Source organism: Schistocerca piceifrons, chromosome 1, assembly GCF_021461385.2.
Source record: "Schistocerca piceifrons isolate TAMUIC-IGC-003096 chromosome 1, iqSchPice1.1, whole genome shotgun sequence".
Lineage (NCBI taxonomy): Eukaryota > Metazoa > Arthropoda > Insecta > Orthoptera > Acrididae > Schistocerca > Schistocerca piceifrons.
The window spans coordinates 922,766,807-922,784,740 of record NC_060138.1 but is presented as its reverse complement, the minus strand read 5'-3'; the positions used below and the strand labels follow the sequence as shown (position 1 = coordinate 922,784,740).

The 17,934-nt window shown below is 41.6% G+C and overlaps 1 protein-coding gene across 2 annotated transcripts in view; it reads left to right on the top strand.

The window, feature by feature from the left end:
• LOC124769376 (ATP-binding cassette sub-family C member 5-like) overlaps positions 1-17,934 on the top strand; it is a 298,192-nt gene that overhangs the window by 144,865 nt on the left and 135,393 nt on the right. For both annotated transcript variants that reach the window (XM_047249493.1, XM_047250268.1), the window contains one exon: positions 17,915-17,934. This exon is cut by the window's right edge and continues 119 nt beyond it. In XM_047249493.1, the coding sequence (XP_047105449.1) occupies positions 17,915-17,934 (20 nt within the window). The remainder of the gene's footprint in view (positions 1-17,914) is intronic.

Sequence of the window (17,934 nt, the reverse complement as noted above, 5' to 3'; positions counted from 1 at the left end):
TGGCATCAAGTTCATCTTCACCGATGAGTGTCACATATGGCTTCAACCAGACAATCATTGGAGATGTGTTTGGAGGCAACGGGGTCAGGCTGAACACCTTAGACACACTGTCCAGCAAGTGCAGCAAGGTGGAGGTTCCCTGCTGTTTTGGGGTGGCATTATGTGGGGCCGATGTGTGCCGCTGGTGGTCATGGAAGGCGCCGTAATGGCTATACGATATATGAATGCCATCCTGCGAACGATAGTGCAACCATATCGGCAGCATATTGGCAAGGCATTCGCACCCCCATCGTGCACATCTTGTGAATGACTTCCTTCAGGATAGTGACATTGCTCGACTAGGGTGGCCAGCATGTTCTCCAGACATGAACCCTATCGAACATTCATGGGATAGATTGAAGAGGGCTATTTATGGACAATGTGACCTACCAACCACTCTGAGGGATCTATGCCAAATCGCTGTTGAGGAGTGGGACAATCTGGATCAACGGTGCCTTGATGAACTTGTGAATACTATGCCATGACAAATACAGGTATGCATCAATGCAAGAGAACGTGCTGCTGGGTATTAGAGGTACCGCTGTGTACAGCAATCTGGACCACCACCTCTGAAGGTCTTCCTGTATTGTGGTGTAACATGCAATGTGTGGTTTTCATGAGCAATAAAAAGCGCAGAAATGATGTTTATGTTGATCTCTATTCCAGTTTTCTGTACAGGTTGTGGAACCTTGGAACCGAGGTGATGCAACACTTTATTTGATGTGTGTATAAATAACTGTACAAATCAACTGATTTTTTACTTAGCTGTTTCTGCGCCAACATCTGCACTGGCTTGCCAAAGAAGAACACTGCAGAGTGAGAGCTTAGATCTTGTTAAAATATAGAAAAATATGTAGCACCAACAAGCCACCTCTTTTTGCATTTTGCAGCTTACGGTGTGTGCAAATTGGAGGCTGCTTGGAGCTGTTGTCTTTCACTGCCACTTGTACATTTACATCTACATCTATACTTTGCAAACCACCATGAGTTGCATGACGGAGGGTACATTCCATTATACCAGTTATTTGTGTCTCTTCCCATTCCATTCACATATGGAGTGTGGGGAGAATGATTGTGTGAATGCCCTTGACGTGCAGTGTTTTTTCTAGTCTTACCCTCATGATTCGTATATGAGCAATACATTGGGGGTTGTAGTATATTCCTAGAGTCATCATTTATAGCTGGTTGTTGAAACTTTGTTAATAGACTTTCTGCGTGTTTTAGTTGCCCTTTGTGCTTTGGTAACCATTGGTACCACAAATGTGTCATGATCACTGATACCAGTTTCGATGTGGACAACCTCAAAGAGGGCAGGTGTGTTTGTTGACATTTAAATCCAATTTATTTTCATCATGAGTGGGGTTCCTAATTGTCTATTGCAGGTAGTTTTCAAGGGAGGCATTTAGTAATGTTTCACATAATGTCTTGTCATGTGCATCTCTAACAAACTTGTAATTTTCCCAATTAATTGTTGTGTAATTAAAATCTTCACCGATGATTACAGTATAATCGGGGAGCTTACTTGAGGTGCTCCATAACACTGTTCCCTTTAAATAATTTCCAAGGCATACTGCCAGGATACACTAAGAACAAACACTCTGCCTAGGTCATTGAAGTTCATGGACATCAGTATTTCTGTTGCCTCTTCAGTTACTTTCTTCCAAAATCTCCCAGTAGGTCACCTAACAGTTATATTACCAAAACTGAGAACATGATTCACAATTAATCCATGTGGCTTTGTGAGCAGATCCTTGTTTTTGTTCAGATCTGTTGTTGCACATGTATTCTCCAGACAACACTAGTGAACTTAGTGCAGTGTTCGGCCTGTGTAGGATGTTGTATGTTCTCCACACCAAGTATAGTATAAACCCACTTTCAAGTTCTCAGAATTAACATTATCTTAGAAGTGTAACACGCCCAGGGGTACAGATAGGTGGGGTACTTTAAACTGGTTGTCGTTTTGATCAATATCTGTGACACATATTCCCCTCCTCTAGTTTTCCGGTGTTCCTTCACTATGCTATGATTTGAGCTTCGCACCTAGTCATGTGATACATTGCACCCTGGGTTCTGATATCCGTAGCCACCACGATGTCGTCTGTGACCACCATGGCCACGGAAACTACCGCCATGTCTCCTACCATTATTATTCCAATATCGTCCATCGTGTCTATTGTTATGGTTTAAATGGGTATCCGTATTGGATTCGTTGTTCCCTGATACTCTATCACCTTCTCCTCCTCCTTTTCCTCGTGAATCATACAACGTGTCTAATTGTTCTAAGGCTGACTTCATTGCCTCTACATCATTTCTAGGGATTGCTAGCAACTTATCCTGAACTCCTGTCAGTAGTTTACTTATAATCAGGGACACTATTGCTTCTGTCGTGATCGGTTCATCTAAATAATCTTGGAAAAACTTCTTTAAGTTCTGGTCACGCCCTCTCTCAAACCTTCTACCTTGGTATAGACTGTTATGTACTCCATTTTGCTTCCGTCTCGACCAATATTGTTGCAAAAATTCCTTTTCAAATTCAGCAAAGATTGTACACTTATGTCCTATTCTCATGCCCCAGGTACCAGCTTCACCTTCCAATCTTGCTGCAACAAAGCGTACCTTTCTCTGCTCGTCCCATAATTCAGGTAACACGCCCTTATATTGATCTTGGAAATCTCTGGGATGCCATATTCCATTTAGTTCGAAGTTCTTAAAATTCCTTATGCCAAGGAAGATCTCATCATTTTGTATACCAATTAAGCTCCCTCCAGCAATGCTTCCATCACGTAATAGTGATTTCACTTCACTCTTCACCTGCTGACCGACCTGTCCCTTAGTCTTGCCTACCTCACTGTACACCTCTTCTACTCGCCGTGCATACGCATCCTGGTTTAGCGAAACAGCTGATATCCTTTGTTTACAGTGTTTCATTTTCCTCATCCAGTTGTTCAGAATGCTCGTCGTAAACCTCAACCCTTTTTGTAAGTTCTTCCTTCACTTCTTTGACGAGTCTACCTTTTCAAAACATTTAGTATTGCCTGCAACGTTCTCCTCAAACCGAACAGTAAGCTCATCTATCCTTTGATGACTTGACTCAGCCAGCTTCCTCAGAGCCTAATTAGTCTCGTCGATCTATTTACTGAGTCGTTCGTTTATCTGCTCGATCGATCGCTTAATATCTTCCTTCTGGCACATAATACCTTCCCTCTGGCACTTAATGTTTTCTTTTATTTGTTTATTATCATGTAATAATGTTTTGTTATCATTCAGTAATGTTTTGAGCATGTCAACGATGGATAGGTCAGGCCTAAGTTTACACTTATCCCGTCTGGGCATCTCCATGATTGGTGATGACATTGCATTAGGACTTCCCATCTCTGTTGATGGACTACCGTTCCCTATACCAGAATCCGACACTTCACTACTCCTTGCTTCTATTTTTTGTCTGCACCTAATTACTTTCACCTAAAGAGTCTACTTTCACCTCTCTGTCTACTACAATTGCACCAACCTCATTATTTGCCATATTGAACCACAGATAAGTCACTCAAGTGAGCGATAAACAAATCACAACACTCGTAACACAGAATGGATGGCAATAGCCACAACCAAACTACAACGCCGTATGCACTCAATGCAGTAATTCGTGCTCAGAAGCACACGTAACATACAAGATCACATTAAAAAAAAGCAAAAAAAAAAAAAAAAAAAGCTAACATAAATATAGTTCTGCAATTGTATTAACTGTTGTAAAAAATTAGACTACTAAATAAGCAGGGTCTGACAGTGACATTAACTTTACTGTACGATTGGCAGAGTAATTATGGCTCATAATTTTGTGAACAAAAGTATTTCAACTGTTACTGTTTCTAATTACATAATTATAGAACACAGTCTGCACTGCCAGTTAATTACTCTGGTTGCTATAGTTGCGTGAGGTAACGTTGTGATGCGTGACTTACTTTGCGTTGTCTTCTGGCTCCGTAGTCGCAGCTGTTGCGTAACGCCGACTCAGTTGGCGCCATCCGGCTGTCAGAACTGCACCCTCTCTGCAAAGCGTGGTAATATTTGCTGCGTCGCTCCTAGGCGACGCTCACGCTGTATACGGTGATGGCTGCCAAAAAGTTTTCACTTTTGCCAATAGGTGCCACTAGTGTTGTTTTCCGTAATGGCCGCCAAATAACTGTTCCCTTTTGCACATAGGTGCTGCTAGCGTCGTCAAAAGCCCACCACCGGTGAGTACATTTACTTCATAGCACTAGTTCTTTGCAGTGTCACGGATAGGACGAGTATATTCACTGTGCCACAAGTTCTTTGACATACACTTCCCACAGCTCGCGTGATTCACTCAATAATATAAACTAACAATCACTGTGTATACACAATTAGTTCACACCCCAAGTTAATTATACGGCACTTCTTATGCGAAATTGCAGGTCCTGAATACATGTCGCTATGTAACATGCCTGGGGGTACAGATGGGGGTGGGGGACCCTTAAACTGGTTGTCATTTCGGACCGTGTGCTCTGTCCACACCACGTACTTGGTAATCCCGTGGCCTGTACCTTCGCAGGACCCTCATCAATTCTTTTGTCTCACGGTCGTGATGCTCTAATAACTAGAGTTCCCGTTTGACAACAGGTTCAATATCTGCACATATCAATTGGACGAACGTACGCATAACTGAACGCTGTGCAGACGATTTTTGATGATGTGAAAGCCGAGTAATCGAACTAAAGTCCTTACACTCGCCACGCATACACAGATTTTTGGTACCAGTCCTCCTTCACATTAGTAATAAATTGTAGCAATGTTCTCAAAGGTAAATTTACAGTTCACAGTTCTCAGTTGAACGAGTTGTGGGAGATGGGCAACGGCACAAAGTAGGGGACTGCCTATAGGGGCGATGTACAGCGGGGACTTCGTGTGCCCCAGGACCGCTACGGTAGCTGAGAAGGCCCTATGGGAACCCTGAAACATGACGGCTAATGGGGCTCTGGTGAAGCTGCGATAGGCCTAGCAAGCCAGTAGTGGATAAATCAACTGCTTTTAAAAAGGGAACATGCCTTGGATCACGGAACGGATTTAAAGGAAACCGACCAAGCAATGGAAAAGGATTACGAGATGGTTTACGACTGGGCACCTTAAACGTAAGGACTCTAACTGGGAAGTTAGAAGAAATTGTAGAAATGATGGAAAGGAGGAAATTGGACATCTTGGGACTTGCTGAGACTAGGTGGAGAGGAGTTGGTGAAAAACCACTAAGTAAAGGATGTAAACTGTACTGGATATGGAATGAGAGGGGAAGAAATTGAGTGGCAATAGTGGTCAGAGAGGGTCTGCAGGAGGAGGTGGAAGGTATCAATGATCGAATGATAAAAGCCAGAGTATGCGTGAAAGGAAAAAGCATTGAAATCATCCAAGCATATGCCCCACAGGTGGGGTGTACAAAAAAGGAGGAGGAGGAATTTGAAGACGACATGCAAAAGCAGCTAAATGGAGGAAATCATATTATAATAGGGGACCTCAATGCACATGTTGGCACAGACAGGAAAGGATTCGAGGAGATAATGGGACCAGAGGGCTGGGGGAACCGAAATAGAGAAGGAAGATTGTTGCTGGAATTCTGCAAGAGGAATGGGCTGGCGATCGCAAATTCCTGGTACAAGAAGAGAAGTAGTCACAAAATAACTTGGTACAGTGGGGACTGGTCCCAAACTTCAGTAGTAGACTATGTACTAGTGGATAGGCAGATGATGAGCAGCCTCACAGATGTTAAGGTCATTCCATCTGAGGCGTTAGACAGTGACCATCGGCTGTTGGTAGCCACCCTGAGAGAGAAAAAAGATAGGAGGGCAACAGAAAAGGAAGACATGGATGCTGAAAGAGGATGAACGGAGGACCCAGTACCAGACACTGATCAGGAAGAAGCTGCCAAAGGAAGATCAGAGAACAGTGGAAGAAGAATGGGGAGATTTTAAGAGGGCTCTAGTTGAGGCAGCTGAGACTGTGTGCGGAAGAACTAGTGCAAAGAGGAGAAGTAGGGAAACCCCATGGTGGAACAACATATGTAAAGAGGCAGTACTTCAAAAGAACAAAGCCTTCAGAGAATGGTTCCAGACCCGAACAGAGGAAGTTAGGGTAAAATATAAGGAAAGCAAGAAAGCGGCACAGACCATAGTAAGGGCGGAGAAGAAGAAGTGGATGGAAAAATGGACAAGAATGTTAGAAGAGGACAGTGAAGGGAACAAAAAAGTACTTTACACCATGGTAAGAAATAAGAGGAACGACAGAAGCGAGTGCCTGAGGATCATGGATAATAATGGAAGAGTTGTGGAGGAAATGCATGAGCTCAAAAAGATTTGGAAGGAGTACTTTGAAGATCTGTTGAATGCCGTCAAGCGGGTAACTAACAGCGATGGAGAGCCTAAGGCAGCAGACGATTATAATAGTGGGGAAATTGATGATCTAACTTGGAATGAAGTGGAAGAAGCCATAAAGAGGATGAAAGGGGGCAAGGCACCAGGTTGGGATGAAGTAACAGTGGATATGATACAAGCAGCAGGGGAAGTAGGAACCCAGTGGCTATACAGAGAGGTGAGGATGGTGTGGAAGGAGAACAGAATTCCTGAGGATTGGAAGAAAGGAATTATAGTCCCGATCTTCAAGAAAGGGGATAAAAGGAGATGTGAGAACTACAGAGGAATCACCCTGCTATGCCACTGTGGAAAAATCTATGAAAAGATCCTGGAGAAGAGAATAAGAAGCAGTATTGAAAGTAGACTGCTAGAGGAGCAGTACGGTTTCAGACCAGGAAGATCAACAACGGACCTCATATTTGCGCTAAGGCAACTGCAGGAAAGGCACTATGAGTACGGGAAGGACTTAATCATGGCCTTTTTAGATATTGAAAAGGCGTATGACAGTATCTGTAGGGACAAGCTCTGGGATGTGCTGAACGCAAAAGGGATAGATGAAGAGATAACACGAAAAGTCAGAAAAATGTATGAAGGAAGTGAGAGTTGTGTGAAAGTGGGGAGGGAACGTACTGCATGGTTCAAGCTGGAAAATGGGCTGCGACAGGGAAGTGCACTTTCGCCTTTATTGTTTGTTATTGTTATGGATGAAATCCTCCAGCAAGTATCAGATGCAATTGGAGATCATAAAATGAAAGCAGTACTTTTTGCCGATGACCTGATGTTATGGGTAAATTGCGAGAAGGAGGTGCAAGAGCAGTTAGATGCATGGGAGGCAACGGCAGCACAATATGGAATGCATTTCTCTGCAAAGAAAAGTGAAATAACTGTCACAACAAGGAAGAAGAATAGGCCAAATGTGGATATAACTTGCGGAGGGGAAAAACTACAAGTGGTAGAGAACTTAAAGTAAAAGATTGAAAGTAAGGGGGGAAACGCAATGGAAATAAATGAAAGGTGCAGAAAAGCAGGGCAGTTCTACAAATGCATTAGAGGGCTTATTTGGAGCAAGGAGGTGCCACAGAAATCCAAGGGAATTATATACCGAACCTACTTTGTCCCCATATTGGCATACGGAAGTGAGACATGGGTAATGCACAAAAGCGACAAAAGTAGAATACAGGCTAGTGAAATGAAGTTCCAGAGGAGCAGGTTGGGTGTAACAAGACGAGACAGATTGTGAAATGTGTATGTGAGGGAAAGACTAAAGGAGGAACCAGTACAGGACAGGATAGAAAAATCAAGACTGCAGTGGTATGGACACATGAAGAGAATGGACGAGGGAAGAATTCCAAAGAGGATGTTTGATCTGCAACTGGAGGGGAAGAGGCCCAGAGGAAGACCAAGAGATAGATGGGTGAAGGGAGTGAAGGAATGTGTGATGAGAAGAGGAGAGAACTGGACGAAGGTGGAAGAGGGGGAATGGTGGAAAGACAGAACACGATGGAGAGGCTTGTGTTCCCGACAGACCCAGCCAGTGGCTGGAAACTGTCCAAGATGATGATGAGTTGAACGAGCGTGCACATAACCGGCGCAGCTGATTGTTGATGATGTGGAAACACGATGACCGAACGCATGTTCTCATGCTCGCTACAAGATACTGGCACTTCTGGCACTTAGTTGCACTCTTTTATGGTAACTAAGTTTTGCCGATCACTATCAGTTCATTCTGGGGGACCGAACATGGCGCGGATGATTGATACAGTATGGTACGACACACAATGAGAGGGTACACAAATACGTTATCAGCAACACTGCTCATTTTTAAATTACTTCTTGACACACCTCCTCTGAATTATTTACTTATTTTATCACTTTACTGTAATAGCACTTTTAGCAACACTTCAACTTCCATGCTAACAGTGCCTCTCACATGCAGAGCTACACACTACACAACATAACAGTTCTGTGTCCCGCACTCCACAACTAAGCCAGCGACATGACAATATGCTTAGAGAAGTTTTAAAAATTGTTCACGTTCATGCTTCATCTCCTGCCACTGCATCACAAGTGGAATGTGTTCGATAAAGTGAGCAACAGTGGGACAGAAGAGGATGAGTAGGGGGGAGGGTAAGAGACCAGCAGAAAGTGCATAGAGTGGCCTTTACAGAATTGTACTACACTAAATAGAGAAGGAAATACATTGTTGAGGGGGTGAAGGCCAGGAATGTGCGCTAAAGAATATTGCAGCAAAATTGACATGAATCTGTGAGCACAATGCTCTCCCAGACACGTATGAAAATTCTTTAGCAGTAGGACATCTTAATAGAAACCTTTTTTCCCCAGTATCCTAAGTTCTGAATTATCATTAAATCTTTTTATCCAAAGAAAATTGTGCATGATTGCCACAGTGCTTTGCTTGAATGGTATTTTGATAACTTAAGTGGTAAATATTGCTATAAAACATGTTGTTTTCCATTTGCATCATTTTGGAGAATGTCTGTGAATATTTTAAAAGAATCTCACTATCCTGTGGAGAAGTACCAGAACTACCAGATCCATCTCAATGATATATATGCGCTGGCAACTGTTTTTTATATCTTGGAAGTGGGAAGTCTTGTAGTCTATTTAGATGTGTGTAAATTGGAGGCTTCTTGTTGCTGCTGCCTCCCACTGCCATTTTAAGGTGCTATATAACAATGTACCTTTTAAATAACTTCCAAAGCATATTGCCCGAATGCACTGAGAACAAACTCGCTGTTCAAATCAGTGAAGTTCAACGACATCAGTGCTTTTATATCACCTTCAATTATTTTATTCCAAATACTCCACATAGATCACCTAACGTGTGTTCACAAAACTGAAAACACATTTCACAATTAATCCCTATACTGGGTGTGCAGCTCTTTCTTTTTGTCCAAATTTGATTTCTGCATATATTCATCATGCAACACTAGTGTACTTGGTGTGGTTATTGGTGTTAGTACTTTTTTCCCTGCCGTTGCCAAATTGGCTGAGGGGAGTAATGGTTTCGATAGAAGTTAGAAGAAGGTGGAATGATCACTCAGGCTCGGATGATGATAAAACAGGTGGCAGTCTTGATTTATTGGTAGAGTACTAAGGAAATGCAGCCAGGTTACAGAGACAATTGTTTACTTGAATGACCTATCCTAGAGTATTGCTCAAGTGTGTGGGACCTGTACCAAATAGGACTAATACAGGGTGTACGTAAAGTCCAGGAACACTTTCAATTATTTATTGCACAAGAACCAAACATTGTACAGGTATCATACATATGTCAATTTGAAGAGGAACCCTGAAAGTTTTTTTTTTTTTTTTCATGTATACCTCCATAGCATAGTTTGGTAATTTGCCGATAGTCAGCATCCTATGAACTCGAAATGGCTCCAATGACAGTGTGTAAAGTCCTGCGACAGAAGCTGTCTATGAAACCATTCAAATTGGAGCTAGTGCAGAAGCTCAATGACGACGACAAAGACAAGTGTTTTGAGTTTTGTTCGCAGTTGCAACAATTGAATGAGTATGGGGATGGCATTGTTGATCGCTTAATTTTTAGCGACGAAGCCACTTTTCACACAAATGGGAAAGTGAACAGGCATAATTGTCGAATCTGAGGTACAAAGTATCCACACGAATGCATTGAGTTTGAGCGTGATTCCCCAAAGGTAAATGTTTTTTGTGCCTTGTCACGTTGAAAACTGTACAGTCCATTCTTCTTTGTTGAGAGCACTGTCACTGGATATTCCTACTTGGACATGTTGCAGCAATGGCTAATGCCTTAAATGCAATCAGACTCTCCGTTCGTCTTTCAACAGGATGGGGCTCCACCCCATTTTCATCGTGAAGTTCGTGGGTACCTGAACAAGAAGCTGCCGCATCGATGGATCGGCCGTGCTACAGAAGGGGACAGCTGTTTCATGAAGTGGCCTCCCCGCTCACCAAATCTCATTCCGTGTGACTTTTTCTGTGGGGACACATTAAAGATTTGGTGTATGTTCCGCTTCTACCACGTGATGTAGCAGAGCTCTGGGAGAGAATACGGGAAGCCACAGTCTACAATGCCATGCTGAGACTGGTATGGCAAGAATTCAATTACCATAGTCACGTCTGCCGGGTCACACATGGTTCGCATATCAAATGTTTGTAAAAAACTTTCAGAGTTTCTCTTCGAAATGCAATATGTATGACATTTGTACAATGTTTAGTTCTTGTGCAATAAATAATTGATAGTGTTCCCAGATTTTATGTACATCTGTAGAGAGGACTGAACGACTACGGAGTAGGCAGCAAAGATGGTCACATGTATGCTTGATCCACGGGAAAGGTCAGGAAAATGCTGGAAGAACTGAAGTGACAGACTCTTGAAGATAGATATAAAAATCCTTAGGAAGCTTACTTACAAAATTACAGCAACTTGATTTAAATGATGATTGAAGGAATATACTGCAACCCCCTACTAACAGCTTTTGTAGAGATTGTGAGGACAGATTAATCACAGTGGGCACAGAAGCATCCAAACAGTCATTCTTCTCACACTTGAAACATGAATGGAATGGATTGTGCTTACAGTATTGTAGCCATTTTGTTTTTGTGTTAACCTCTCACTGTGATGATGGTCATATACATGGAGCACCAAAGAAACTGGTATAGGCACATTCTTATACGGAGATATATAAACAGGCAGAATATGGCACTGCTGTCAGCAACACCTATGTAAGACAACAAGTGTCTGGCAGATCAGTTACTGCTGCTACAATGGCAGGTTATAAAGATGTAAGTGAGTTTGAACGATGAGACACAACATCTCCGAGGTAGTGATGAAGTGGGGATTTTCCCATGTGACCATTTCATGAGTGTGCCATGAATATCAGGAACCGGTAAAACATCAAGTCTCCAACATCGCTGTAGCCTGAAAAAGATCCAGCAAGAATGGGACCAATGAAGACTGAAGAGAATCGTTCAATGTGACAGAAATGCAACACTTCCGGAAATTGCTGCAGATTTCAGTGCTGGGCCATCATTGTCAGTGTGCAAACCATTCAAAAAAACATCATCAATATAATGTTTTGGAGCAGAAGGTCCACTCATGTAACTTTGATGATTGCATGACGCAAAGCCTTATGCCTCACCTGTGCCCATCGACATCGACATTAGACTGTTGATGACTGGAAACATGTTGAATGGTCGGACGAGTCTTGTTTCAAATTCTGTCGAGCGGATGAGCATACACAGATATGGAGACAACCTCATGAATCCATGGACACTGCATATCAGCAGGGAACTCTTCAAGCTGTTGGAGGCTGTGTAATGGTGTGGGGCCTGTGCAGTTGGAGTGATATGGGACCCCTGATAGGTGTAGATATGACTCTTGACAGATGACACACAAGTAAGCATGCTGTCTAATCACCTGCATCCGTTCATATCCATTGTGCATTCTGACGGACTTGGGCAATTCCGACGGGACAATGTGACACCTCACATGTCCAGAATTGCTACAGAGTGGCTCCAGGACCACTCTTTTTGAGTTTAGACACTTCCGCTGGCCGCCAAACTCCCCAGATACGAACATTATTGAGCATATCTGGGATGCCTTGCAAGATGCTGTTCAGAAGAGATCTCCACCCCCTCATACTCTTAACGGATCTGTGGACAGCCCTTAAGGGTTCATGTTGTTCATTCCCTCCGGCCCTACTTCAGACATTGGTCGAGTCCATGTTACGTGATCAGAGTGTAGTGTTGCTAGCTATTTCTTTCAAGTAGAAGTCAAGTGTTTTCAGTTGCGCTTTTAAGAAGGAAAATGTTACAAAAAGAGGCAGGAAAAATCCTTTGGATGGAAGAGAAAGTAAAAATTCTTGAAAGAGTTGAAGATCTTTGCAGAACATGCATTGCTGAAGCACACACTTTAGGGATACCTGTGTTTCTTGTGCAAAATGGAGCTTGTATTTTGGAAAGCCCAATTAAAAAACAAAATAAAATGAAATAAAATGTGACAGTTACTCAGTTACCCTAAATATGTAGTGCCAGGAGAAATTACAAAAACTGATTTCAGGCAGCACATGCTTCCAACATCCTCGTGAATGGCATGATGATATGCGAAAAAGTTCTGAAGGTGGTCAGTATGGTTGGAATCATTCTCCACTTCTAATGGGTGAAATGATAGGTACAAGAAGCGGTATAATATGATGTACAAAACTGTTTGTGATAAAGGAAGCAATGTAGACATAAAAACTGTTATGAATGGCAGTGTGTTAGATTACAAGAACATACAAAGAAATATAAACTTAAGGGCATCTTCAACATAAGTGGAACACATCTCTTTTTCAATATCTTTTCAAACAAACCACTTGCCTTGAAAGACAAAAATTGCAATGGAGGAAAACAGAGTAAAGTTCACCGTACAGTAATGCTAGGCACAAATGGTGATGGATCGGAAAAAAATGTATCATTTGTGATTGACAAATCAGAAAAACCGTATTGTTTTAAAAATGTAAAAATATTGTCCAAGAACTACAGTGCCAGTAACAAAAGTGTGGATGACATTGGAACTAATTGAAAAACAACTCATAACAATGATGTAATAATGGGAACCTGTAACAGGAAAATTCTCCTGTTTGTAGATGTTTGTCCTGCACAACCAAAAGTACAAATGTATTCAATGTGCACTTAGAGTTCCTGCCACTGTGCTGCACAAGAAAATTGCAGTCCTTTGATCTGGGCATCATCCACACGGACAAAGTTTATTATAGACAAGCTATTGTTTGGAAGGCATTACCATGGGTGGCGGAGGATGGCAGGGGGCTACTTTGTGCTACCTTTTGAAAATATTGTAACCTATTCAAGTACTTCATGTTATAAAATTTTGAGAAAAATATTTAATGTTTTTAATGAAATCTTCTGTCAGATACCATAAATGTTTCAAAATTTGTAGTTGTTATGAGTCTCAGTAGCAGATGTGACTTTTCACAATGGTCATATTCAACGATATTAGGGAAAGGATAGATTGCTACTCGCCGTAAAGCTGATAACATTGAGTTACAGACAGGCACAACAAAAAGACAGTTTTACACACACACACACACACACACACACACACACACACACACACACACACACACACACGAGTGCCATCTCCGGTAGCTGGGACCTGGCGGTCACGTGTGCATGAGGTATGGTTGCTGGTGTGAATCTGTGTGTTGTCTATCTGGAGAAGGTGTTGACCAAATGCTAAATCTGTTACAGTCTTTTAGTTGTGCCTATCTGCAACTCATTGTGTCATCTTTACACTGAGTAACAACCTTTCCTTTTCACAATATTGTTGGTATTCCAACCTGGAATTTAGTTTTCATTGCTTGAGTGTCATATTTAGTACTATTAGATTCTGGGAAAATTTGTGTATATATTGGTATTACATGTTACTGACTATGCACGTTTTTCTGAAATTCCTTCACCAAAGGAGATGCAGTAAACATTCTAGACTACAAATTAAGAACAGCTGTCAACACGAATAACTTGGAAGTAGATACCTTCGGTGTAGTGTAGCAGCTTAAGTCACTCATCATAAACCACTGCTCATCAATGGAAATCCATACCTAAAGACTGGAAAGTTTCACAGATGATACAAATACACAGGAAAGGAAAAAGATGTATTCTGCTGAATTATAGACCCATATCACAGACATCAGTTTTCAGTAAGATTTTGGAACATGTACTGTGCTTGAACATTACGAATTATCCCGAGAAAAGTGATCTATTGACTCGTAGCACAGCTTTAGAAAATATCATTTTTGTGAAAAACAACTGGCCCTTTTTCACATGAAGTAATGACTCCTGTTGGCAGGGCTTCTCAAGTTGAAATCATATTTCTAGATTTCCAGAAGGCTTTTGACACTTTTACCCACAAGCATCTTCTACCAGAATGGAGTGCGCATGCAGTATCATCTCAGTTGTGCAACAGGATTTGCAAATCCTTGTCAAAAAGGACACAGTTCATAGCAAGTGTGATGGGAAGTCATTGAATGAAACAAAAGTGATACCTGGCATGCCCCGATGAAATGTTGTAGTCCCTCCGTTGTTTCTAATCTCTACAAACTATTTGGGACACAATGTGAACAGCCCTCCTATATTTGTTTACAGATGGTGCTGTCATTTACTGTCTAGTTAAGTCATCAGAAGGTCAATAAGAATTACAAAAGGATTTAGACAGGTTAGCTGTATGCTGCAAAAATGACAGTTGACCCTGAATGATAAAGCGTGAGGTCCTCCACAAGAATACTAAAAAGAATTGAATTACATTACTGTTACGTGATAAATGGTACGAATCTAAAGTTGTCAATTCAGTGGAATTGCCACATAAATAATTTAGTGGGGAAGGCAAAACAAAGATTGCATTTTATCAGCCAAACACACAGAAGGTACAACAGATGCACCAGAGAGACCTTCTACACTATATGTATATATAAACCATTTTTCATTGCCACAAAAATTTTAATCACTATCTTTCTCATGTAAATGTGGTAATATTTTGTTGACTCCCACTTATACTGGGAGAAATGTCCATCGCAATAAAATAAGAGAAATCGGAGTTCACAAGGAAAGATTTAATTGTTCATTTTTCCCAAGAGCAGTTTGAGAATGGAATGGTCGAGAAATCATCTGAAAGTTTTTCTTTGAACCCTCCTCTGAGCACTTGGATGTGAATTGCAGAGTACTCGTGTAGATGCAAACTGTGGGGGAGTTGGAGCATGCTACTTCATCACTATGATTGTCTGCTCCAGGACAATTCATATGTAGCAGACCTATCTCCCAATACCAAGCACTTCCCTTCTATGTATACAGTCATATCTTAAGATATCATAATTTCCTATACATTGGCACAAAGCCACTGTAATACCTATACCTAAGCCTGGCAAGAACAGACATTTTCCTTCCAGGTACTGTCTTGTTTCCCTCAGCAGTAGTGTCTGCAAGGTGGTGATCAATGGCCAGGTGATTTGGTGACTAGAGTCTCAGAAGTTGGTAACAAAATCCAATGTGGCTTTTGTAGGCATGCTCTGCAGTCAACCGTCTTGTCCTGTCGACCTGCATCATGATCAACATCCTGCAGAAGAGCCAGACTTAGCCTGTAACATTTAATTTTGTTTGGAAAAGTCCTATGGCACATGTTGGAGAGAGGGAATCCTCTGCACAGTTCCCAGATGGGCTTTTGAGGCCACCTGCCCCACTGTGTTAGGGAGTTTTTAAAAACAAGACAACATTTGTAATGCTCTTCTGGTTCTAGCTCTCCTTGTTAATATTTTCTCAAGACAAATTGCAGCTCTTGGCAGATTTGTTCACTCAAGTGGCAACTTCAATTCTGTCTCGAGTACCTGGACTAGTGCAGTATAGAAAATAGCTTCCACAGTCTGTGTGAATTTCTGGTGGCGAAAGGAGTGCCTTTGCACGTCATTACTTCCTGATCTTGCCGCTCTTCCATTCATCAAAACTATGATATTTCTGAAGTTAAGGCTCGGTTTAAAGTTGTGTTAATACTTCCACATATCCAGCTTGGAAGGGTGTTATGTCCATTCTCCTAATTTCTTTCGCATTCTGCATGGCACCTCATTAGGAGTGAACTGGACAGTCCTGTGTTTGTATTGGTCCTCAGTCCAAACAAAGCTGGGCAAAGGATGTCTACTATTTTCATTTGTGTGTGTGTGTGTGTGTGTCCGTCTCATGTTGCCGTAACACAATTTGTTATCACAGGTTTCCATTTGGCTACTGGTGCATTTCCTACCAGTCCAGTTAAGAGTGTCTGTGGAACTGTCTATGAGGCAAGTTATGCTTCTTTATAGCCGCTCAGTGTTTGAGTTTGTATTCTGGTTTAAAAACTTCATCTTAGGGGGTTATCAGCTACATTCTTAAGGGCCAAGCATTTACTCCCCCTCCCCGGATTTGTGCAGAGGTCTGTAACCATCTTGGATTTACTGCTATTACAAAGAACACTACTGCAGTTTCTTCAATCATTCACTTGACATTTCTGGAGTTTTGCATGCAGCTTGGTGATGGCACCATCATGTATATCAATGGCTCTGAGGATGAGTATAGTGTGGGGTGTGCCTTTGTTCTTTTTTAAGATTGTTTTAGGTGTTGCCAATTAGACCTCTTGAGTTTTACTACAGAGTTTACTGCCCTTCATCATGACACACAATGCATCTGGTGGCACTGATTCTCTGGATATGTAGTATACTTTGAATCCCTCAGTGCTCTCCAGAACCTCCGTGCAATCTACATGTACCACACTTTAGTACTGTGGATCCAGAACTACCTTCACTCACTCGCTGATGCTGCCACCAGTTGTGTCATTTGTGTGGGTTGCTGGAGATGTCAGTGTGTCGGGTGATTTGGCCATGAAGCATTGAAGGCTACTGTTCTACTACCAAGGCCGTGTAGGTATTCTGCCCTGATTGATGATTTCCTCATGGCTGTACATAGGAACATTCTATTACTCTAGTGTGAACACTGATTTTCTGTCTGTGGGAACAAAATTTTAGGGATATTAAAACCCTCCCCATGGCTTGCCAACCTCCTCTGGGGTCCTTCTCATCTCGAGCAGATAATTTTAATAGTATATGTATTGGACACTGTCTTTTCCATTGTCGTCATCTGTTAAGTGGCAGCCCACACCACTTACACTCACTGGTGGTGCGCCACTTTCTAACACAATGCTATTTTTGTATCCCCTTTCTTTGTAATGTATGTGTTACATCTGATCTGTCTGAGCATTCAACAGATACCTCACAGGTAGTGGAACACTATGTTTGTGGCCTTTCAGCTAGTGTTTGGGGTCCGCTTTCTTTAGTCCTTAAAGTTTTACTTATGTACTAATAACGTTTTCACTCCTCTGTCTTACTTAATTTCAAGAACTACGGAATGCTTTACTCAGCAACCAGCCCTTTTAAAAATATGATTCTAGCACTTATGACCTCAGCTGCCCCCACTCCTCCTCCCCCCACCACAAATACAAACAAAATTAATAAATAAGTGAATACTAGGAACTGTAATTTTTCGGAGAAAGCCCTTGCCTTCCTACCTCTATGATATACCATTCTTAATGTGAAGTTAACTTGCTGAAAGTAGTATATAAAATTATATAATTAATGACTCATTTGTATGCAAGAAGTTTATATCTGAGCCATTGGACAGACAAATTTCTATTGGAAGTATGAAGGTGTTCCTAAAAGCAGGTAGCTTCTGCAGCAGTAGTCACAGTAATGTAGTTGTTATTGGATGTAACTGTTTGGTTTACTTATTGCTAACAAAGTTGCATTACATATTTTTAACATCTTTCAGGTTTCAGAATCATAGTGATCTGAGACGCAGTTATCAGTGCATTAATTTGGAGAGAGAATTTTCTATGCTGGCCATAGAGCTTCCAGTTTTAATAGGGTTTTATTTCTTTTTAGCATTACTGGAAACAACCTGA